Source organism: Pseudonaja textilis, chromosome 2 (genome assembly GCF_049901715.1).
Source record: "Pseudonaja textilis isolate UNSWEBS1 chromosome 2, rPseTex1.2, whole genome shotgun sequence".
Taxonomy (NCBI): domain Eukaryota; kingdom Metazoa; phylum Chordata; class Lepidosauria; order Squamata; family Elapidae; genus Pseudonaja; species Pseudonaja textilis.
In genome coordinates this window covers 8720228-8742324 of record NC_141991.1, presented here as the reverse complement: position 1 = coordinate 8742324, position 22097 = coordinate 8720228, and the positions used below count along the sequence as shown (strand labels likewise).

Here is a 22097-nt window from a genome sequence, read left to right as displayed (position 1 = left end):
GTTTGGCTGTGTTCTGATTGGTTGGGGTTAGCCGTGTTCTGATTGGTTGGAGGCGTGTTCTGTTCAGGTGGGGGCTTGGTTGTGCTCAGGTTAGTTTTAGTTGCTGGGGATTTGAGCTGGTGAGTTGTGATCTTGCTGTTTGGCTTCTAGTACGTGGTCCTGCTGCATCTTCATAGTGGGTGTCGGTTTGCTTCATGTATGGCTCAGAGGGGTTTGAAGTGGGTAGTGATGCAGCTGCAGTGCAGCTTCTGGTCCATGGTCGTGTCTCATTTTCTGAATGGGTGGGAGTCTGTTTTCTATATGGAAGTGTGGTGGTGGTATCTTGTGTGGCTCTCATGGGTGTGGGTCTGGTGTCCTTCTTCATGTTAGGTACTGCGTCTGTTCATGAGGGCAGGTTTCCAAATGGCTGGAAGGCGGGAGGTGTCATCTCGTTTGTTCATGCTGTGTGGGCGTTTTTCTATCTCTATGGCTTCTCTGATTATTCTGCTGTTGAAGTGTTCGGTTTTGGCGATGGTTCTGGTATTTTTAAAATCAATTTCATGTCCTGTGGCTTTGAGGTGTTGGACCAGGGAAGAGGTCGTTTCTTCTTTTTGATTGAGTTCTTATGTTCTTCAATGCGTGCACTTATTCTTCTGTTAGTTTGTCCAATGTATGTGGTAGGGCAGGCAGTGCAGGGATTTCGTATACTCCTTGGTTTTCTAATTCGATTTTGTCTTTGGGGTTTCTTAGTATGGTGGATATTTTTCTGTTTGTGCAGAATGCTGTTTTGATGTTGTGTTTTTGGAGGATCTTGCTAATTTTGTCTGTAGTGCCTTTTATATATGGGAGGAGGGCTTTGCCGTTTTCTTGTTCTCTGTCTTGGATTTTGGTTGGGGTTTCTTTTTGGATTAGGTGGGTAATCTTCTTTCTTTGGAATCCATTGGCTGTAAGTACGTTGGTGAGAGTGTGTAGTTCGGTTTTTTGGTGTTGTTCATCGGCTAAGCATTTTGTTCTGGAGATGAGTGTCTTGGCTACGGAATTGATCTGTGCTGGGTGGTGGTGTGAGAGTGCATGTAGATAGCGGTTAGTATGTGTTTTCTTCTGGTAGATGGTGTGTCCTAGGGAGCCATTGGATCTTTTGTATACCAAGACATCTAGGAAGGGAAGTTGATTGTTGGCTTCTGTTTCCATGGTGAATTGTATTTTGGGGTGTAGGCTGTTGAGGTATGTGAGGAAGTTGTTCAGTTTTTCTTTCCCGTGTGGCCAGATTATGAAGGTGTCATCTACGTATCTGAGCCAGAGTTTGGGTTTGTGGTCGTATTTTTCTAGAGCTTGTGTTTCAAAGTGTTCCATGTAGAGGTTTGCGATGACAGGTGAGAGGGGTGATCCCATGGGTGCTCCTTCTATTTGTTTGTATTTTTGTCCATTGTAGGTGAAGTATGTATTGGATAGGCAGTGGTTGGTTAGATCTAGGATGTGCTTGGGGGTTGTATTTGTTTTGGATGGCTGTCAAGGCTTCTTTTATTGGCACTTGGGTGAAGAGGGATATGACATCGAAGCTTACTAGTAGGTCGCTAGGTTGTAAGTTTTGTTTCTTTATGATCTCGATGAACTGGAATGAGTTTCTTACGTGTGAGTTGATGGATTCTGCATAGGGTTGTAGTTGTTTGGCGAGGAATTTGGCCAGGTTTTGTAGAGGTGAGCTATGGAGCTGACTATTGGTCTGAGTGGGGTTCCTTCTTTGTGTATTTTGGGGAGACCATAAAGCTTGGGGCATCTGGATGATTTTTCTCTGGGTATGATTCCTTGCTGGATTTCTTCACTGATGGGGAGGCTTTTATTTTGGATTTGGTAGTTTTTTCTAGGTAGGTGGTGGGGTCTGTCTTTAGGGGTTTGTATGTGGGGTCTTGGAGTAGGTTGGTTAGCTTGGTTTGGTAGTCAGATGTGTTCATAACCACTGTCGCGTTGCCCTTGTCTGCTGGTAGGATTATTATGCTGGTGTCTTCTTTCAGGTTAAGTAGTGCAGTTTGTTCTTCTTTGGATAAGTTGCTTTTGGGTGGTTTGCTAGTGCAGAGGATGTTGGTGATTTCGAGTCTGATTTTGTTAGCATCATCAGGGTTGGTTTTGGTCAGGCTGGTTTCAACTCCGCATATGATGGTTTCTGTGGGGATGTGTTTGGGGCGACAGCAAAGTTGAATCCTTTTGAAAGGACCTTGGTTTCAGCTTCAGTGAGGATCTTGTCTGAGATGTTGTGCAATGTTTGTTTCATGTGTGGCTGTGGGGGAGGGGGAGTTGGTTTCTGGCATTGTTGTAGTTTCCTGAGTTTGTTGGTGTGTGTGTCTGTCTTTAGGGTGGTCTGTGTTTCGGCTCTCCAGACAGCGAGTTGTTTGGATTTGTCCCAAAGTAGAGGGTGAATCTTGTTGCTGAGTCTGAGGTGGAGTGTGAGGAGATCTTTGTTGATTTGGTCTAGGAGAAACCTTTTCGTGTGAAGTTCATTTCTAATTAGGGCCAGTTCTGTTCTTTTAAGGATGCGTTTGGTGGCTGCTGTGTTGGTGTGGAATTTCAATTGGAAGCTTGTGGGAATTAAATTTTGATCTCGGCAGTTGCATAGGAATGCAAGGTCACATAAAATGGAGGCTCTTTGGACTTCAAGTTTTTCATAAGTCCTGGTCAGATGGTGGGTTTCCTCCCGTAGAGGTGCAATATTTGTTTTCTGAGGTTCTCGCGGGTATTTGTATGTGGATCTTTGGTTGTTCGGGTTTTCTCCCGCGTAAGATTCAAGTATCTAGGCAACGTTTCGATGAAGTCTCATTCATCATCTTCAGGCTTTTGTCTCCGGCTCTGTGCTTCTCAGAGTAATGTGAGATTGCAGCTGCTTCCTCCTTTTAACTGCCAGTGGGGGTGGGACTTGATTGGGTGGGGGCTTGGCTGTGTTCTCATTGGTAGGGGGTTTGGCTGTGTTCTGATTGGTTGGGGGGTTAGCCGTGTTCTGATTGGTTGGAGGCGTGTTCTGTTCAGGTGGGGGCTTGGTTGTGCTCAGGTTAGTTTTAGTTGCTGGGGGATTTGAGCTGGTGAGTTGTGATCTTGCTGTTTGGCTTCTAGTACGTGGTCCTGCTGCATCTTCATAGTGGGTGTCGGTTTGCTTCATGTATGGCTCAGAGGGGTTTGAAGTGGGTAGTGATGCAGCTGCAGTGCAGCTTCTGGTCCATGGTCGTGTCTCATTTTCTGAATGGGTGGGAGTCTGTTTTCTATATGGAAGTGTGGTGGTGGTATCTTGTGTGGCTCTCATGGGTGTGGGTCTGGTGTCCTTCTTCATGTTAGGTACTCGTCTGTTCATGAGGGCAGGTTTCCAAATGGCTGGAAGGCGGGAGGTGTCATCTCGTTTGTTCATGCTGTGTGGGCGTTTTTCTATCTCTATGGCTTCTCTGATTATTCTGCTGTTGAAGTGTTCGGTTTTGGCGATGGTTCTGGTATTTTTAAAATCAATTTCATGTCCTGTGGCTTTGAGGTGTTGGACCAGGGAAGAGGTCGTTTCTTCTTTTTGATTGAGTTCTTATGTTCTTCAATGCGTGCACTTATTCTTCTGTTAGTTTGTCCAATGTATGTGGTAGGGCAGGCAGTGCAGGGATTTCGTATACTCCTTGGTTTTCTAATTCGATTTTGTCTTTGGGGTTTCTTAGTATGGTGGATATTTTTCTGTTTGTGCAGAATGCTGTTTTGATGTTGTGTTTTTGGAGGATCTTGCTAATTTTGTCTGTAGTGCCTTTTATATATGGGAGGAGGGCTTTGCCGTTTTCTTGTTCTCTGTCTTGGATTTTGGTTGGGGTTTCTTTTTGGATTAGGTGGGTAATCTTCTTTCTTTGGAATCCATTGGCTGTAAGTACGTTGGTGAGAGTGTGTAGTTCGGTTTTTGGTGTTGTTCATCGGCTAAGCATTTTGTTCTGGAGATGAGTGTCTTGGCTACGGAATTGATCTGTGCTGGGTGGTGGTGTGAGAGTGCATGTAGATAGCGGTTAGTATGTGTTTTCTTCTGGTAGATGGTGTGTCCTAGGGAGCCATTGGATCTTTTGTATACCAAGACATCTAGGAAGGGAAGTTGATTGTTGGCTTCTGTTTCCATGGTGAATTGTATTTTGGGGTGTAGGCTGTTGAGGTATGTGAGGAAGTTGTTCAGTTTTTCTTTCCCGTGTGGCCAGATTATGAAGGTGTCATCTACGTATCTGAGCCAGAGTTTGGGTTTGTGGTCGTATTTTCTAGAGCTTGTGTTTCAAAGTGTTCCATGTAGAGGTTTGCGATGACAGGTGAGAGGGGTGATCCCATGGGTGCTCCTTCTATTTGTTTGTATTTTTGTCCATTGTAGGTGAAGTATGTATTGGATAGGCAGTGGTTGGTTAGATCTAGGATGTGCTTGGGGGGGTTGTATTTGTTTTGGATGGCTGTCAAGGCTTCTTTTATTGGCACTTGGGTGAAGAGGGATATGACATCGAAGCTTACTAGTAGGTCGCTAGGTTGTAAGTTTTGTTTCTTTATGATCTCGATGAACTGGAATGAGTTTCTTACGTGTGAGTTGATGGATTCTGCATAGGGTTGTAGTTGTTTGGCGAGGAATTTGGCCAGGTTTTGTAGAGGTGAGCCTATCCAAACAAACGAGATGACACCTCCCGCCTTCCAGCCATTTGGAAACCTGCCCTCATGAACAGACGAGTACCTAACATGAAGAAGGACACCAGACCCACACCCATGAGAGCCACACAAGATACCACCACCACACTTCCATATAGAAAACAGACTCCCACCCATTCAGAAAATGAGACACGACCATGGACCAGAAGCTGCACTGCAGCTGCATCACTACCCACTTCAAACCCCTCTGAGCCATACATGAAGCAAACCGACACCCACTATGAAGATGCAGCAGGACCACGTACTAGAAGCCAAACAGCAAGATCACAACTCACCAGCTCAAATCCCCCAGCAACTAAAACTAACCTGAGCACAACCAAGCCCCCACCTGAACAGAACACGCCTCAACCAATCAGAACACGGCTAACCCCCAACCAATCAGAACACAGCCAAACCCCTACCAATGAGAACACAGCCAAGCCCCCACCCAATCAAGTCCCACCCCACTGGCAGTTAAAAGGAGGAAGCAGCTGCAATCTCACATTACTCTGAGAAGCACAGAGCCGGAGACAAAAGCCTGAAGATGATGAATGAGACTTCATCGAAACGTTGCCTAGATACTTCGAATCTTACGCGGAGAAAACCCGAACAACCAAAGATCCACATACAAATACCCCGAGAACCTCAGAAAACAAATATATATATATATATATATATATATATATATATATATATATATATATATATATATATATATATATATATATATATATATATATATATATATATATATATATTTACAACCTCAACCCATAGTCATCACAATTTTCTTTGTGTTTTACTGCATCTTGGACTTTTGTGAACTGATCAGCAATATTTTGCTTAGTCATACAATATTCCAGTCTTATTAAACCATTTTTTACAGATAGCCTTACATTCAGATATCTAAGATCTGTATGCTTAGATCTCGTTTTCACAGCAATATTTGTAGCCATCTGTATGGCTGCTTGATTGTCCTCATACACTACAATGGAATCATTAACAGTTATTCCCATATCCAACAACAACTGTTTATACAGAATTAAATCATACATAATAAAGATAGACATGAAAATTCTGCTTCCATTGTGGACATACTTATGTGTTGCTGTCTAACTGACCTCCAACCAATCAATGCTTCCCCTAACAGTATAGCCATTCCTGAAGCTGATTTCTTAGTGTTTATGTCTGTTGCAAAACTTGCATCATCACTCAGTGTAAGCTACAAAAACGTTTATCTCACATATTTTGCCTGCCTGCCTGACTGCCATGCAGATTCTGCTAGGGTGTATCCCTAACAGTGATGAGTGACATCACCCATCCAGTCACATGACCAACTGGCCACGCCTACCCAGCCAGAAAACGGGTTGTTTAAAAAATTTGTAGCTCACCACTGGTTTCACCCCTCACTGTAGGCGCAAATACATCATAATGAACATTTTTCTCTTGTGCGAGGCCTTGGGCAACTAACTTTGCCTTATATTGTACTTTATCATTCACCAAAAGTTTCTTTTTGTACACCCATCTGCATGCAACAGGTTTATGTTCCTCATTGGAGTGAAAAACTCCATCATGAGGTAAATCAAACAGCATGCAGAACACACAGAAGAAAAAGGAGGGAGGAAAGCGGGGGGGTTTCTCCCTGTACACCCCCAGCAACCAGTCATAGCGTAGATTGCCTCGTGCCTGAGTCAGTACTCTCTCTACCTAATCAACTATAACTGTGTGTTCTGGCTATTGCACACTTTGCTGTTCCAGCAAGAGCCGTGGTGGCGCAGTGGTTAGAATGTAGTACTGCAGGACTAGCTCACTGCTCATTTCAGCAGTTCGATGCTGATCAGCTCAAGGTTGACTCAGCCTTCCATCCTTCCAAGATCGGTAAAATGAGGAGCCAGATTGTTGGGGGCAAGAGGCTGACTCTGTACATTGTGTAGAGAGCGTTATTGTTAGGGATATACCCTAGCAGAATGTGCACAGCAGTCAGGCAGTCAGGCGAATATGAGAGAAAGCGTTTTTTAGTTTACACACTCTGTAAAAACGGATACACTGTCTTCGTTGAATAGTTTATTCCATTAAGAGCTTAGCAGGGTCAAACAGTCCAAATATCATTCACCAGTGTCCAGTCAGTTCAGTCCGGAGATTGTTCAATTGCAAAAAATCCAGTGTCAAACAAAGGTCAGTTAACTTACAATGCCAATCCATAAATCAGTCCAGTAAATATCTTCTCACAGTAGATTAGATATGCAGCATTCAAAACTCTTCCCTCCTTCCATGTCAACAACAGGGAACACGCAGAACAATCAACCATCAATCCAGTAGCAATCCAGGTTCTCTAGCTCCCTCTTATGGCAGTTTCTCAACCGCACCCAAATTATAACATTTAGAGTTTAAAGTGAAAAACACACTTAAACTTTGCTATCATGGTTTATATATTATTTACCCAAACAACGTTAGGTAACTATGGTTATTCCTAACAGTTATAAAGCATTGTGAAGCAGTATGTTCTATTGCTATTACTAGCAGTAAGTTCTATTGCTATTACTAGCAGTAAGTTCTATTGCTATTACTACATTCAATATTGTAATATTATGTCTACCGTGCCCTTTGGCGGAAGAACTGATGAATAGGTAGTTCTGACTTATGACCCCAATAGAGCCCAAAATTTCTGGGGCTAAGTGAGACATTTGTTCAGTGAGTTTTGCTCCATTTAACGACTGGCCGCAGTTGCTGAGTGAATCGCTGCACTTGTTAAAATAGTAACACGTTAAGTGAATCTGGATTTCCCCATTGACATTGTTTGCCTGAAGGTTACAGAAGGGGATCACATGACCCCTGGGACACTGCAACCGTCGTAAATATGACTCTGTTGCCAAGGATCTGGATTTTGATCATGTGACCATGGAGATGCTATCATGGCTGTAAGTGTGAAAAATGGTCATAAGTCCCTTTTTTCAGTGACACTGCAACTTCGAATGGTCACTAAATTAACTTGTAAGTTGAGGACTATGTGTATGCACATTAAGGATTCTTTCCTGCGTCTTGTAGCTTAAAGCAGCTTGATTCAATCCTTCTGAATATATTTGTGGGTCTCTCTCTCTCTCTCCTTCCCTCCCTCCCTGTCTCTTTCCCTGCATCTCTCTCCCTTTCCTCCTCTCTCCCTGTCTTCCCTCCCTCCCTCTCTATCCCTCTCCCCTCCCTCTTTCTCTTCTCCCTCCCCCTCTCCCCCTCTATGTCTCTCTCCCTCTCTCTCCCTCCCTGTCTCTTTCCCTCCATCTCTCTCCCTCTCCTCTTCTCTTCCTCTCCTTCCTCTCTCTCTCCCCATCTCTCTATCTCTCTACCCTCTCTCTCTATTCTCCCTCCCCTCTCCCCCTCTCCTACTCCTCTCTCTCTCTCCCTCTATCTCTCTCTTTCCCCGCATCTCTCTCCCTCTCCTCCTCTCTCCTTCTCCTCCTCTCTCTCTCTCCTCCCTCTCTCCCCTCTCTCTATCTCTCTCCCCCTCCATCTCTCTCTCTGTCTCTCTCCTTCTCCTCCTCTCTCCCTCTCCCCGCCTCTCCCTGTATGTATGTATGTGTAACAGACAGACAGAGAGAAGGGACTTGGCTTATCTTCCTCTTTCTTTCTTTTCTAGCAAGTGACGAAGGATCCAACCATTCAGACTGGGGTAAGTCAGAGGGAGGTGCTACTCCCAAATAAACAAGAGCTATTGTGTTTCTTACCAGGACCTTTTGGCAGGGAGGGGGGAGGTTGAAAAGAGAGCAAATTCCCCCTATTTTTTAGAGGTCTCCTAATACAGCCTCCATGTGTTCCTTCTATGAGTGGTTCTAGTGAAACCAGGACAGGACTGGAGCAAAGGACTCATAAATCTATTGAGATGGAGTCTTAAATTGGGTAGGGTCACTCCTCACCTTTTCCCACCCAATATAATTAAGAGATTGAGTCAATGGGGAAATTGTGGGTCTCCCCGCCAACCCCACATTTACTCAGAGGTCAATAGTTCATGAAGAATTAACATTAATGTACATCAGCATATGAATTGTATAAGAGAAAAGGTTTCTCATTGAAAAGGAGAAATGGGGAAAATACCGGTTTTGGGTTTTTTTGCTTATCCCTAAGGGGTTACCAAAGTGAGGGGGAAGGTTGGTTCTCTGAGTTTGTGAGTTTCATTACCTGGCTAGGTAACATCTTCAGTGGAGTTTACCGGGGATTTGGGCAAGGAGCAGAGAAGCGGACGGAGAGGGCCGGGATCAGCCAGGAATCCGATTTACCGGTGCTCCAAACTACTGAGAATCATAACCGGTTCTATCAAACCAGTCTGAACCGATAGAATCCCAACCCTGGATGTCAGTGTCAGTGTTCTTCTGTTAGCAAAGTCTCCATTTACCTCCTGACAATTTTCTCATTTTTTTTCTTTTTCTTCCTTTTACTCTGTACAACACACTGGAGGACACACCCGGGGGGGGAGGGAGAAACAGGGTCACAGGTGACCGTAAATTACGTGTGGCAGAGTTGGCTTCCTAGGGGTCAATGCTGACATTTATTGCTCCTAATAAATATTTTTGGATTCTTTTGAAGCCTGGCTTGAGGCTCACAATTTAATGAGGGCAATCGTGGGAATCCTGACAATCAATTTGATTCTCCCCTCCCCTCTTTTCCTTGATTTCTAAACAAACAAAGTTACAGAATTCGCTTTCTTTGCGCGGGTTTGTTCCTGCCGAGGAGAAAGGGAAACTCTCCCTGTTGGATTTTCAACCTTCAATCAGACAGGGAAGGCAGCCTAAGAGCTTACCTGGCACCTGCTTTGGAGCAAAGAGCCCTTTAGTTCTGGAATGGGAAATAAGGAAACCACCGGAAAGGCCATGAACCCTAACTGTTAAGAGACCTGTTTTGGTCACATGGCCTGGTCCAGTGGTTATCGGTTTTGTGGGTGTGGCTTGGTGGGCATCGCTTGATGGCTGTGGCAGGGGAAGGATACTGTAAAATTCCCATTCCCTCCCCACCCCACTAACCTGCTTTCCAGCTCCGTTCTCCTGTGCAGGGCAACAAGCCGATCAGCTGGGACTCGAGAGGCAGAGAATCGATGGGGATGGGGCCAATCAAAGGTGGTATTTGCCAGTTCTCCAAACTACTCAAAATTTCTACTACTGGTTCTCCAGAACTGGTCCGAACCTGCTCTATACCAGCTCTGGCTTGGTCTACTTTTAGAGATCCATGAAGCTGCAGGGGTTTAATGCTGAAGAGAAAGAGACCTCGTTAGAGGACCAGGAAAAAAGCAGAGACTCACTCTGTGTCTTTCTCTCCGATGCAGGGAAGAACCAGGCCATTTAGTAGCCTCCTCACAGGTGAGTAGCCCCAGTGAAGGCTGTCTGGGAGGGAAAGGGAGGAGGGGAAATCTTTGAGGTTGAATTGGTGGTGAAGATACTTTGGGAGAACCCTCTTCATCTCAAACACTGCAAGGTAAGGGACTTGGAGGAGATTCAGAGGGGCTCTGGGGAGGGGGGTCTGCCTGCCCTCCCCAACCTCTTATTCTGCAAGGCCAGATTGTGGCACCTCCCAGGATCTGACTGGATGAGGAGGCTCAAAGACCTGCAAAGAGGAGCTTGGAGCGCCCCCAGTGTCAGGGGGAGGGAAAAGGGCAGGTGAAGAACTTCTTGAAGGTCCTACGATCATGGACGGAGTGGGGGCTTCTTCCCCTCCTCGAGTCCATCTGAGAATCCCACCCTCCCGATGCTGAAGGAAGACCCGGACTCTCTCTCTGGAGGTCATGAATCCATTTGCACTTGTTTCTGGAGGCAACGTGGAATTTGAGTTGGATTTGTGACGAAGGGAATAGCAATAATAAATAAATAAACCTAGTAGAATATGTTACAGCATTCAGTAGAAAGTTACTCTATAGGCCTTTGTTATTTTGCTGTTGTAAAAAAAGGATTTCCTCAACCATTCACTTGTTGCAAAACAATGGTAAACTCAAACCATTGTAAACGCGTGCCTGCAATCAGTTATATCCTCCCCCTATTAAGGCACACGATTCTCCCATCTGAATCCATCTGTTTTTCTGGATTGACACATCTCACCCTGGCATCCTCTGGGAATGTAATGCCTCCCAAACCTCCCAGAGTAATCCACACCTTTGAAGTGTGCTCCTCAAAGGATCAGTTAGGGAGACAACGGGAGAAAAGATAACACAGCCAAAAAGAATCTGTCTGTTGCAGGAAGATGTAAATCTTAGATGACGTGACTAGAGTTTCACAGCTAGTTAGATTATATGACTAGAGATTTACAAGGTAACAGTAATTAGAGAACTAAGAACACAAAGACTTTTGCGTGTATGATAGAAGGACAGGACATCTTTCTGTATTTTGTAGAATTTTCCCCCCAGGTTTCTTGTGATGGGCTAGGAAAGTTCTTACCCAGAACTTTAACTTTGATCAAATATAAAAAGTCTGTGGGTGAACAGCTGATTTTGCCACCAAACTGCTTATTTAGTCGCTTTACTCCTGGCTTTATGAAGAAAGACTAGGAAGGGTCCAAGATGAGTTTCGGACAATCATGAACTGAAGGAGAAGGGGTGTGTTGTGGCTCCGAGTCCTGAGTCTGCATTCTTAGAGGAAGAGGATTCGGAAGATGAGGAGGAGGTAGAATTGGGAATGCCTTCCTCCCCAGGACCTTCCTCTTCGGCAATGCCTTCCTCCCTGATTATGCCTCAGGTTTCGGCAGATAATCGAGAGAGACAGCCTGAGGCTAATCAGGAGGAGGAGGAGGAGGGCATATCGGAGCAGCCTTTGACAGAGAATCAAGCAGATGAATGCTGGCTTGATGCTAGGCAACGTCGCAGGAAAAAGGGTGAGATGCAACGCAGGAGACGTGGACGAATCAGAGACGGAGCTGAGTTAGTGACACACCCCACAGGGAATAAAAGTGGGTGTGTTTGCTCTGGGAACTCCGCATGGGACAAAGTGTGGATTTTTCTGTGGAGCTTCGGTGTATCCTGTTTCTTGAAAGCTTAGTGATTAATGTTTCGGTTATCTTGTCGGACTTGGCAGGCAGCGTGTGTGATACTGCCAAGAACATAGCCAGCTCAAAGGAATTAACTCTTTAAGTACTGAATCTTCTTTCCTGCTTGTATTTGGTCGGAGTTTGGACTTCTCATCTTCCTTGTAAAGGTGAGACATAACAGGGTGGGCAGGTGTTACAGGTGTTGTGTCTACCTTATATGCAACTCTGTCATTCCTCTCTATTGTAGCTGTTTCCTATATCGTATTGCCACTCTAGGATTCATTTCTATGGTGAAATAGAGGTCAGGGGTGCTGTACACATCAGTCCGGAGCTCATTTCTTGGCTGCAGAGGCCTTTCCTGAAGGTCTCTTGACAGCAAAATGGAGGCCGGGGGCAATGTGCACAAGAGGTGGCAAGCAGCTGCAGAAGAAGTGGGCTGGCAAGGCAAGTGTTGGGGTGTGCGAAGCCTGGCTGTCCAAAGATAAGTAGCTTCACCCCATCATCCCCACCCTAGCTTGATTTTTACCCATGTGCCTCACCCCACCCCATGCAACTAGGTTCAATGGAGCGGGCGGGATCTTAACTAGGGTTTATTTTGGGGGTAGGGCTTATATTGGTGTCAGGCTTCACCAAAGCTGCTGACAGAATGAAGCCCGACACGTCGCTGTGGTTGGGGGAGAACTATCTACCTTGAAAGTCCCAAATTGATGTCGATGATAGCTGACGGAGCCAGGCGTAACCGCCCTTCCCCACTGCAGTGTGACCAGCTGAGAACATGCCTTATTGGTTGTTCGGCATTTTGCAAAACTCTTAAGTAACACGCCTCCCACTCTTCTCAGCCAGGAAAAACTTCAGTATGTCATTTTGGCTGGTCAGCAATCTGCATAGGAGATATCGAATGGATCGGGGTGGAAGAATGGCACTAGGGGAGAGGGAAGGCATTGTTTGGGGATTTGGGTGATAGCACGCGAGGTTGCTGTAACTGAATGTTGGGTATTTTGCTAAGGGCGTATGTTAGTTAATTAATGGGGGCGGTGAACGGGAAATATAAACAGCACTGAGAGGCAGACGCTCTCAGCGCTGGCTTTACTCGGACTTTCCGTTTGTTGCTACTGATGGAGGAAGCCAAAATATATCACATTGTTGCAGCAAGACTGTGAGTGAAGTGTTTTATTGAACCAGTTTCAGCGACCTCCTGTAGGAGCTGACAATTGGTTGCAAATGTAAAAATCAAGCTACAGGTTTATTTTTGGATAGGTCTTACTTTTGGGAAAACATGGTAGGTCCTTTTAGTATCTTAAAATTCTAAGTTCACAATATTAAACCATGAAGGCCCCACCCCAACCCCCAATCTTCCACATAGACCATGTATACAAGTTATATTTTCGGGATAGGTCTTATTTTGGGAGAAACACGGTAGCTCCTTTTAGTATCATAAAATTCTTAGGCATCAGTTCACAATATTAAACAGGAATGCCCCAGCCCAATCTTCTTAGTTCTACATGGAGAACTCTGCAATGGATACAGGACTCAAGGAGAGACAGAAACACTCCCTCTAATGGCTGCCTTATATAAACACCTCTTAAAATGGTAAAGACATCTGTGGACCCATACATAGTTTTAAAAAAGGCAATACCAATCCTGATTCATCCTCATTGCATCAGCCTTACATTGCACCAGACTTATATTGCATCAGCCTTGCAGCAGCTGGTCAGCTCTTCAATAACAATACCTTAACCAATACCTTTTGCAATAGTGGAGAATATCTGTAGCTCCGGTGTAAGGTGAGGGTGAAGGTTCATTCTCTGAGCTTGTGGGTTGGTTTCTGAACGTTCCATTACCAGGTTAAGTAACATCTTCAGAATTTAGGGGATGTCAGTGTTCTTCTGTTTATGGCTTCAGATGTGGGTGTGTCAAGTAAGGGCCTTGTGATTGGTCTTGTGATAAGGAGATTACATCAGGTCAGGGTCTGGTTGAGGGTGCTGCCTCTGATTGACGGTGCAGTTGATTTTCTCTTCTGGATTTTGTATTTTAATCTTTTGAATAAAATAAAAAAATGTCTTGAAAAAATAATGGAGAGGGGAAAGAAGAGGGGATCAACCTTCTTCTGAATTAGGACGGACTCTTAGAAGGAACTCTTCACGTCCTCCCAAAATGCTGGAATCAGGATGAATCATCATTGTTTTTATCATGAATCCAAAGCTTTTTTTTTTAATTATAATTGAGAAACAGAGGAAAGAATCTTATGTGTTTATAATTGTGGAATCATAAGGATTTAAATTGGGTTTAGTACATATTATTTTTATAGAACAGAATAGAATAGAAAATGAATAGAATAGAATAGAATAGAATAGAATAGAATAGAATAGAATAGAATAGAATAGAATAGAATTCTTTAATGGCCCAGGGTGATTGGACACACTGTTATTCTTGGATTTGAAGTAAGTCTGTTACTGAACCGTTTTTGATACTGGACTTTGATATTGGAATTATCCCTGAAATGAACATTGACTGATTTACCTGTGAATGAACTTGGATTGCTTGTTTGGACTTTGCTTAAATGTTTACTGAAAGTAAAAACCTACATTAACTGTACAGTGTATCTGTGTGCTGTGTGTGTATTATTCAAACACTTCTCTCACTACGTCTCCCTGTATGCGCTCATTCTCCCAACGGGGAATTACCTCATCACACACAAGGAATTTGTCTTTGATGGATAAGCTCTCAGTGTACATATAAGATATGTAATTAATCATGATCATAGTCATCATAAATACATCATGAATGATAAGATACAACATTTAGTGGTATTCATAGTATACTAAATAAGCAATCAAAATCGTACTAAGAAACTAAATAAAACAATATAAATCATAAGATATAAGCAACAAAGTTATAGTCATATGTAGAAAAGGAGGTAGGTAATAGGAAGGATGAGAAGAAGAATAGTAATACAGTCTTAGTAAATAGTTCGACAGTGTTGTGGGAATTAGTTGTTTAGCAGAGTGATGACATGTGGAAAAACTCTTTGTGTCTGGTTGTTCTGGTGTGCAATGCTCTATAATGTCATTTTGAGGGTAAAAGTTGAAACAATTTATGTCCAGGATGTGAGGGCTCTGTAGATATTTTCACATCTTATATTATTATATAGTGACATATTGTATTATTGCATAATGCATAATAGTATCTCCAATATTTTTTTAAAAGTGCATTCTGAGATTTCTGTCATTAAAGTAGTTAATGTATTAAATAAGAATTGCACAGTTAATCAACTATCATCCGAGTCTGCCAAATAATCATTATTCTGAGCATGGCATTCAAACACTTTTTTTTCCAGATTTTATCCAGATTGCCATTAGTGGATTTTCATGATGTAGAAAAATGGAACATGAGATTGATTGTACTGTGCTTCTCTTCCTCTAATCATTGCTCCCATTCTGTAAGAATTTCAAAAGTGTTCGCTGAAAATAAATGCTTTTGTTTTCTTCCCGCTTGAGTTGCTGTCTGTTTTGGGAGGTTGAAGGTAGGAGAGATTTTACCCTCCTTGTTGCTCAAAGATCCAAACTTCCCTTTGAGTGTGCGAAAGAGGAAGAACCAAGGCAATACTTCGAAGGAACAAGAATTGGAGTATGTGGTCCTTTTGAAAAGAGGCAGCCATTTTGGTCCTGTGTCCAGATATTTCTCCAGTCACCAGCTGATCTTCTATAAAAATGGCTACTTGGTCTTGGCCCGGTGGTGGCAGGAACAGGGGCTGCTTTCCCCTCAAATCCACCTTTGGCCTTAGGCTGTTGACCCAGCACTTATTGCATCTGTAGAGTGTTGCTTGATGGCCCAGTTTAGGGTCATCCTATTTATTTATTTTATTTATTTATTTGATTTGTCAATTGCTTACAATTTGATCCTGTTGGACCTGGCGGCAGTGGCAGGTAGGCAACCAGAGCTTGCTCGGAGACTCACTCACCCATCCGCGAAGGCGTCTCCTTCAGCAATGGCAGGTGGGAAAAGATGGCAGGTGGACAAAGTTGGTGGGCGGGCGAGGCAGGCAGTGAGGGCAGGTGGTAGGAGTTGGGACTCAACTGGGGCAGGTAGTGGTGGCAGCAGGTGGGCGACCAGAGCTTGCTTGCTCGCTCGCTCACCAATCGCGAAGGGAGGCAGCAATGGTGGCCGGGCAAAGATGGTGGTTGGGTGGCCCGGGAGTTGGGACTCAACTGGGGCTGGTGGCAGGTAGGCGACAGGGGCTTGCAGAGCTTCACTCGATCAGGCAGGGCCACAGTGTAAGACAGGCCACAATTGTGGGCGAGGATGGTGGGCAGCTAGCCCAGGAATTGGGACTCAACTTGGGCAGGTGGCAGCGGGTAGGCAACCGGGGCCTGCTGAATTTCATTCATCCAGGAAGATCAGATCAGGCAGGATCGCGGCGGAAGGCAGGCCGCAATAGCTGGAGATGGCTGCAGGCAGCGATGGTGAGTAGGAGAATGCAGGCAGCGATGCTGCATTCATGAGATGAGGGGCGGGGCCAGCCAGTAGCGTGGTTTGCTGGTTCTTTGAACTGCACAGAATCGTAACAAATAGTTCACCCAAACCAGTCCAACCCGGTAGAATCCCACCCCTGACTGTGTTGGTGATTTAAAACTGCAGCGATTCACTTAGCAAACATGTCAAGAGTAAATCGTAAAATGGGGCAAAACTCACTTCACAAAATTTCTCACTTAGTAACATAAATGCTGGGCTCAATTGTGGTCGTAAGTTGAGCACTGCCTGTATATGTGTTTGCATTCGTTGGTTTACTTACGTGGAAAGTTCATTGAGCAAATTCCCTCTTTGTGTGCTTGTGTTGGCTTGGCCTGATATTTGTCATCAACTCGCCTTTTGGGGGTGGAAAGGGAAGTGGTTGCGTTTGGCAAGCAACGTGGATCAGCTTCTCACAAGAACGTCCAACTCTCACAGCAAATTGCACTGCTTACCACTCCGTTGAATTTGCTTCAGTCTTTGCCACCAGCAGCTGCAGCAATTCCGCCTCCAGGCCGAAAGGTCCCCTTTTGTCAGGGCTCTGATAATCCACCCCCATTTAAATCATGAGTCCCTAGCCCCGTGATGGCGAACCTATGGCATGCATGCCACAGGTGGCGTGCAGAGCCATTAGTGCTGGCCCACGAGCTGCAGGCAAACTTACCTCACTGCGCACGCGTGTGCCTCACAGCTGATTCGGCCAGTTTGAGGCCTTTTTCGGCCTCCCAGAGGCTTGAGGAAGGCTTCTGCAGGCTTCTACGAGTTTTGTAGGCTGAAATCTAGCCCCATTTTGTCACTTCTGGTATTTTCGGAAAAAACAGGAAATGACGAAACGGGGCTAGATTTCAGCCTACAAAGCTTGTAGAAGCCTGCAGAAGCCTCCCTCAAGCCTCTGGGAGGCCAAAAAAGGCCACAAACTGGCCGAAAATCAGCTGTGAGGCGCAGTGCAGGTAAGGGGGTGGCGAGAGGGGGGGAAATTGCACGCACATGCGTAGGGGATGGGGGTGCGCACATTGCCTTCTGGTGCTGGCATGCAAGCTCAAGCGTGCAAGTGTGCGTACAATTTTTGGCACAGGAGCTCAAAAAGGTTAGCCACCACTGCCCTAGCCACATCTCTCAAGAGTTTAAAGAAGATTTATTAGGCATGAACGTATCAGTGCTACCTGGGTGTAGCTGACTCTGAGAAACATCATTCATTTCACCCTTGACCCTGGTCTTCCCCCTATCCCCTGGATGTACATTCTCCAATGGGACACATCCATAGCCAAGAGTCATCAATCATGTTCTCCAATAATAGTCTTGTGCACCAGAAGCTTCAGTCGCCTAGAAATTATCTTTGAAGCATTTAAGAAATGCACTACTTCCCGCACTTCCTTTCTGCTGGCAGCTCTAAAAGGTGAGAGAAAATGAGTTGACACCATCATCGTTTCTGAGGAATTCAACAGGACTCAGTGCAAAGTTTACGTAAATCTGACCACCTTTCAACAGGTTGGATTTCCACAACTAGTCTCAGCTTATGAACATTAAGGTGCCCCAAACTTTGGTCATCATATTGTGGTAGCTAGCTGAGGCACGTTGGTGACTGCCTCACTCAATGACCGCTATCCCAGACTCTCCCAGTTGTGAACGCTGAGCAACTACACAGATTTTTTAAGTGGACAGAATGAAAGAGCTGACTGCTGGAAGATAGCAGGCAGCTGCCCTCTGTGAAGATCCAAGCTTCATATCTTCAGCCCATCAAAGGCCTTTACCACTCCTCTGTGTTACGGAATAGAACCGGTACGCAGGGCCAGAGAAAGGATGCTCCAATCCCCCCAAAACATGAGCTTCCTTTCTCTCGCCCAACACACTTGTTCCCTTCCCCTCTCCGCGTTTCTACCTTTCAAAGGTATTGCCTTGGGTCACTTTTGACCTACAATGCTAGTGAATGCGATTCTCCTGTATGGTAGAAAGACTTGGAAAAAAACAACAACTTTCCACTATAGGAAGTTAGCACCCACCCACTCTCCTAGGAAAATGACATGTTTTAGGATATACTAAAAAGGCAGAATATTTCCCCTAAAAAGAGAAGTAGAAACTCAGAAGCAGAAACTCACCCCCACCTTTGTTAAGGGGCGGGCCATTAAGGCCTGGGCCAGAGTACTCTACATAACAAAGGCCTCTACCCATCTCATCACATGGCCTGGGGAGAATTGCATCAGCCAGCACTCAGATGAAGCCATGGGGTCCAGACAAAGTCTACAAAGTTAGCTAAGACGCACACACACCCGCCCCTCGGAGTCTGACAGCCAATGGGGTACATTTCTTACACAGGAACAGGAAATACTAAGGTGGAGCCCAACAGAGGGTATAAAATTAAGGGTTTCTCAGCATCTTGGCCCTTCTTTTCCTTCACCCAACATCTTGAAGCATGTCATCGTCCATTTCCCTTTGGAGCTCCAAGCCACGTGGTCTTGTCCACCATTAAACCATCTTTCCAAACAGCCTCCATGTTTCCAGCGTCTTTCTTCCCCACTTGGAACTGAACCCAGAAGGATATTTCTTCCAACACAGACAACCTCAGCTGTGACCCCTGCATAGCCCTATGAGAGTCTGACAGCAACCAATAGAATACATGCCCTTGCCACAGGAATAGGAAGCTCAAGGGCAAGGCCCAAGAGAGGCTATAAATAACTCTCACACTCCACTCCGTGTGTTCAGCTGCCCAGGACCTGAAACCCACGTGGTCCTGTCCACCATTAAACCATCTTTCCAAACAGCCTCCATGTTTCCAGCATCTTTCTTCCCCACTTGGAACTGAACCCAGAAGGTTATTTCTTCCAACACAACTATTCAGAAAGATTACGTTTGCTAGCTTTCCGGCTGAAAAGCTAGGAAACTGAGCAATTCTGGAGGGTAGAACGTGTGGAAAAAGTCAGAATGATAGCAAACCCAATGTTTTGCATGGTTAAAAAAGGGACTCTAGGCTTCAGAGCGATTCTGAGAAGAGCAATCGCTCTTGTAACATTTGTGAATACTGGTGTTGGAAGGAATATCCTTCTGGGTTCAGTTCCAAGTGGAGAAGAAAGATGCTGGAAACATGGAGGCTGTTTGGAAAGATGGTGTATTGATGAACAGGATCACGTGCCTCGGAGATCTTGGACGAAGAAAAGAGGGAAAAATGCTGAGAGTCTCTGGGTTTTATACCCTCTTTGGCTTTGAACTTCCTGGGGCACAGGAAGAGTATCTTGATTGATTGCTGTCAGAGGTCATAGCTCGCTTTGTAAGTTGCCTGTGTCCTAAGTTTGGTTGAAACTTGGTGGATGGTGCAATGAAGGGCGATTAAACGGCTCTGCCTGAAGGAGGGAGATCTTTGTTATGTAGAATGGACTGGTCCAGGCCTTAATGGCCCATTAACAAAGGTGGGGAGGGGAGGGGCCGAGTTTTTGCCTCTCTGAGTTTCCACTTCTCTTTTAGGGGAAATATTCTGCATTTTTTAGTATATCTTAAAATATTTAATTTTTCTAGGAGCGGGGTGGGTTTTAACTTTCAGCATTGGAATACTGCATCCAGTTCTGGTCACCACCATGTCAAAATGATATTGAGACTCTGGAAAGAGTGCCGAGAAGAGCAACAAGAATGATTAGGAGGAGGGAGGCTAAAACATGCGAACGGTTGCAGGAATTGGGTTTCGTTAGTCTAATAAAAAGAGGGACTGGGGTGGTGGGGACATGATAGTGTAGGAAGTTAGCGCCCACCCCTCTCCTAGAAAAATGAAATAGCCTAGGAAATATTAAAAAGGCAGAATATTTCCCCTAAGAAGAGTAGAAACTCAGAAGCAGAAACTCACCTCAGAAGCAGAAGATCACCCCCCACCTTTGGCAGTGGACCATTACTCCGGCCCAGGCCTGCCTATTTTACATAACAAAGATCTATTCCAGCTATAATAGGAATTGCCCAAAGCCCCTTTCATTACATCATCATCCAGCAAGGCTCAACCAAGCCTGGGAATCAGGACAGCCTATAGAGTTGCTCCTGCATGGCCCCATGGGAGTCCGACAAACCAATCAGAATACAAGCTCAAATTCAAATCCCATCAGAGGGGATAAAACCCAGGCACTCTCAGCATCTCCTTCCTTCTTTCTACACCCAAGGGATGTGATCCTGTCTACCATTAAACCATCTTTCCAAGCAGTCACCATGTTTCCAGTGTCTTTCTTCCTCACTTGGAACTGAACCCAGAAGGATATTTTCTTCCAATGATAATTGGGGAAATAGGGGAAATATTCTGCCTTTTTCAATATCTCCTAGGATATTTCATTTTTCTAGGAGAGGGGGTGGGTGCTAACTTCCTACAGTAGCGCTGTACCAATATTTAGGGGCGAGGGGGCTCAAACTATTTTCCGAGGAAGTAAACGACAAAGCAAGAAATAACGGAGGGAGACTTAACCAAGGAGAGACCCAACCTAGAACGGAGGAGAAATTTCCTCACCGTGAGAACAATCAAGCAATGGAGTGCCTGACATGCGATCAGATGATCTGGGGTTGGAGCAATGTGGCAGTCAAAACTTCTAAGAAATTGATGTGGAAATCATAACTTCTAAGAAATTGATGTGGCAATCAAAACTTCTAAGTAATTGATGTGGCAATCATAACTTCTAAGTAATGTTAGAGGAACCGGCCTGGAATGGGAGAGTAGCGCAGATCCTGCAGCCTCTCCTGCATTTGTGCCTTCCTACTGTCAGTCATATTCAGCAACAGGATTCACACAAACAGGTCCAGTATGTTGTGCCCGTGTTGTTTCTGTCTCCACACATGTCCATCCCGGAGTTTGTGCATGAATCTTCTGTTTGAACAAGATCTTAAACTAAAAACAGACAAAGGTTATGCCTGCTCACATGCCCCATGGAAGGCTAATCACACAGCGGGAGATGGTTCAAGCCAGTGGTGGGGTTCGAATTGGTTTTACTACCAGTTCAGTTGGCGTGGCAATGGGAAGGATATACTGTAAAATCCCCAAAATCCCTCCCCACCCCACTAACCTGCTTTCCAGCTCTGTTCTCCTGTGCAGGGCAACCAAAGAAGAGCCAGCCGATCAGCTGGGACTTGGGAGGCAGAGAATATAGGGGGGTGGGGGGCAGTCAGAGGTGGAATTTGCCAGTTCTCTGAACTACTCACCGCTACCGATTCTCCACTGAATGCCACCTGTGGTTCAAGCCCTGTGGGGGGGACACCATTGCCTCTTACTCCTATTTTTGCTCATCATGGGAACTGTAAAAGCACCACCATCCATTCTTTATTGACTAAATGTGACCATCGTAATAACAACGATCATAACCCGAAGAGGAATTTATCGTGTTTGGGATAATCCAAGGATTATTATTTATTGTGTTTGGGATAATCCAAAGAATCACCCGAACCACCACATCTTCGTCAATTGGAGGGAAAGTGAAAAGCGTTGGAAGTTTCCTGAAGAAATATCCCTGGGCTTCTTCGCTGGAGAAGAAAAAGGAAAGAGAGAAATTCATGCATTGTACATTAATTGAGTTTGGTATCCTCGACTTTTTCCCATAGAAAGACGCCTCTTCGCCTTGAAGGTCCCCCAAAGCGCCTTTGAGCGTTTTCATCCAGACTACAGTAGTCTCCAGACTTGGCAACTTTTTTTTTAGACTTGGGGACTTCAACTCCCAGAATTCTCCAGCCAGCCATGTTGGACTAGATGATCTACAAGGTCCCTTCCAACTCTGATTATCTCTTAATGTAAGGGGCTCATGCGCTTTTTCTGCTGGCGGGAATCTATCCATCCATCTGGCTGGAGAATTCTGGGAATTGAAGTCCCCAAAGTCTTAAAGTTGCCAAGTTCGGGGACCACTTGGGCGTTTCTGATCTCCACTAGATCCCAGGCTGCGAGAGGCTGTGGAGGGTCTGAAGGGGACCCCTCGCCCCCACCCCCAACTGCGCCCAGATAACTCTCC

At 45.1% G+C, this 22097-nt stretch overlaps 1 protein-coding gene across 4 annotated transcripts in view; it reads left to right on the top strand.

Annotated features, from left to right (window-relative positions):
• Window positions 1–15122, top strand: part of LOC113450697 (major histocompatibility complex class I-related protein 1-like) — a 36951-nt gene extending 21829 nt beyond the window's left edge. For 2 of the 4 annotated variants that reach the window (XM_026721979.2, XM_087928395.1), the window contains exons 7-9: window positions 8270–8302; window positions 9947–9980; window positions 14972–15122. In XM_026721979.2, the coding sequence (XP_026577764.1) occupies window positions 8270–8302; window positions 9947–9966 (53 nt within the window). In that variant the 3' untranslated portion in view covers window positions 9967–9980; window positions 14972–15122. Of the gene's footprint in view, window positions 1–8269; window positions 8303–9946; window positions 9981–10178 lie in introns of all 4 variants that reach the window. The other 2 variants (XM_087928397.1, XM_087928396.1) reach the window with 1 other exon arrangement.
• The last annotated feature ends 6975 nt before the right edge of the window (window positions 15123–22097 follow it).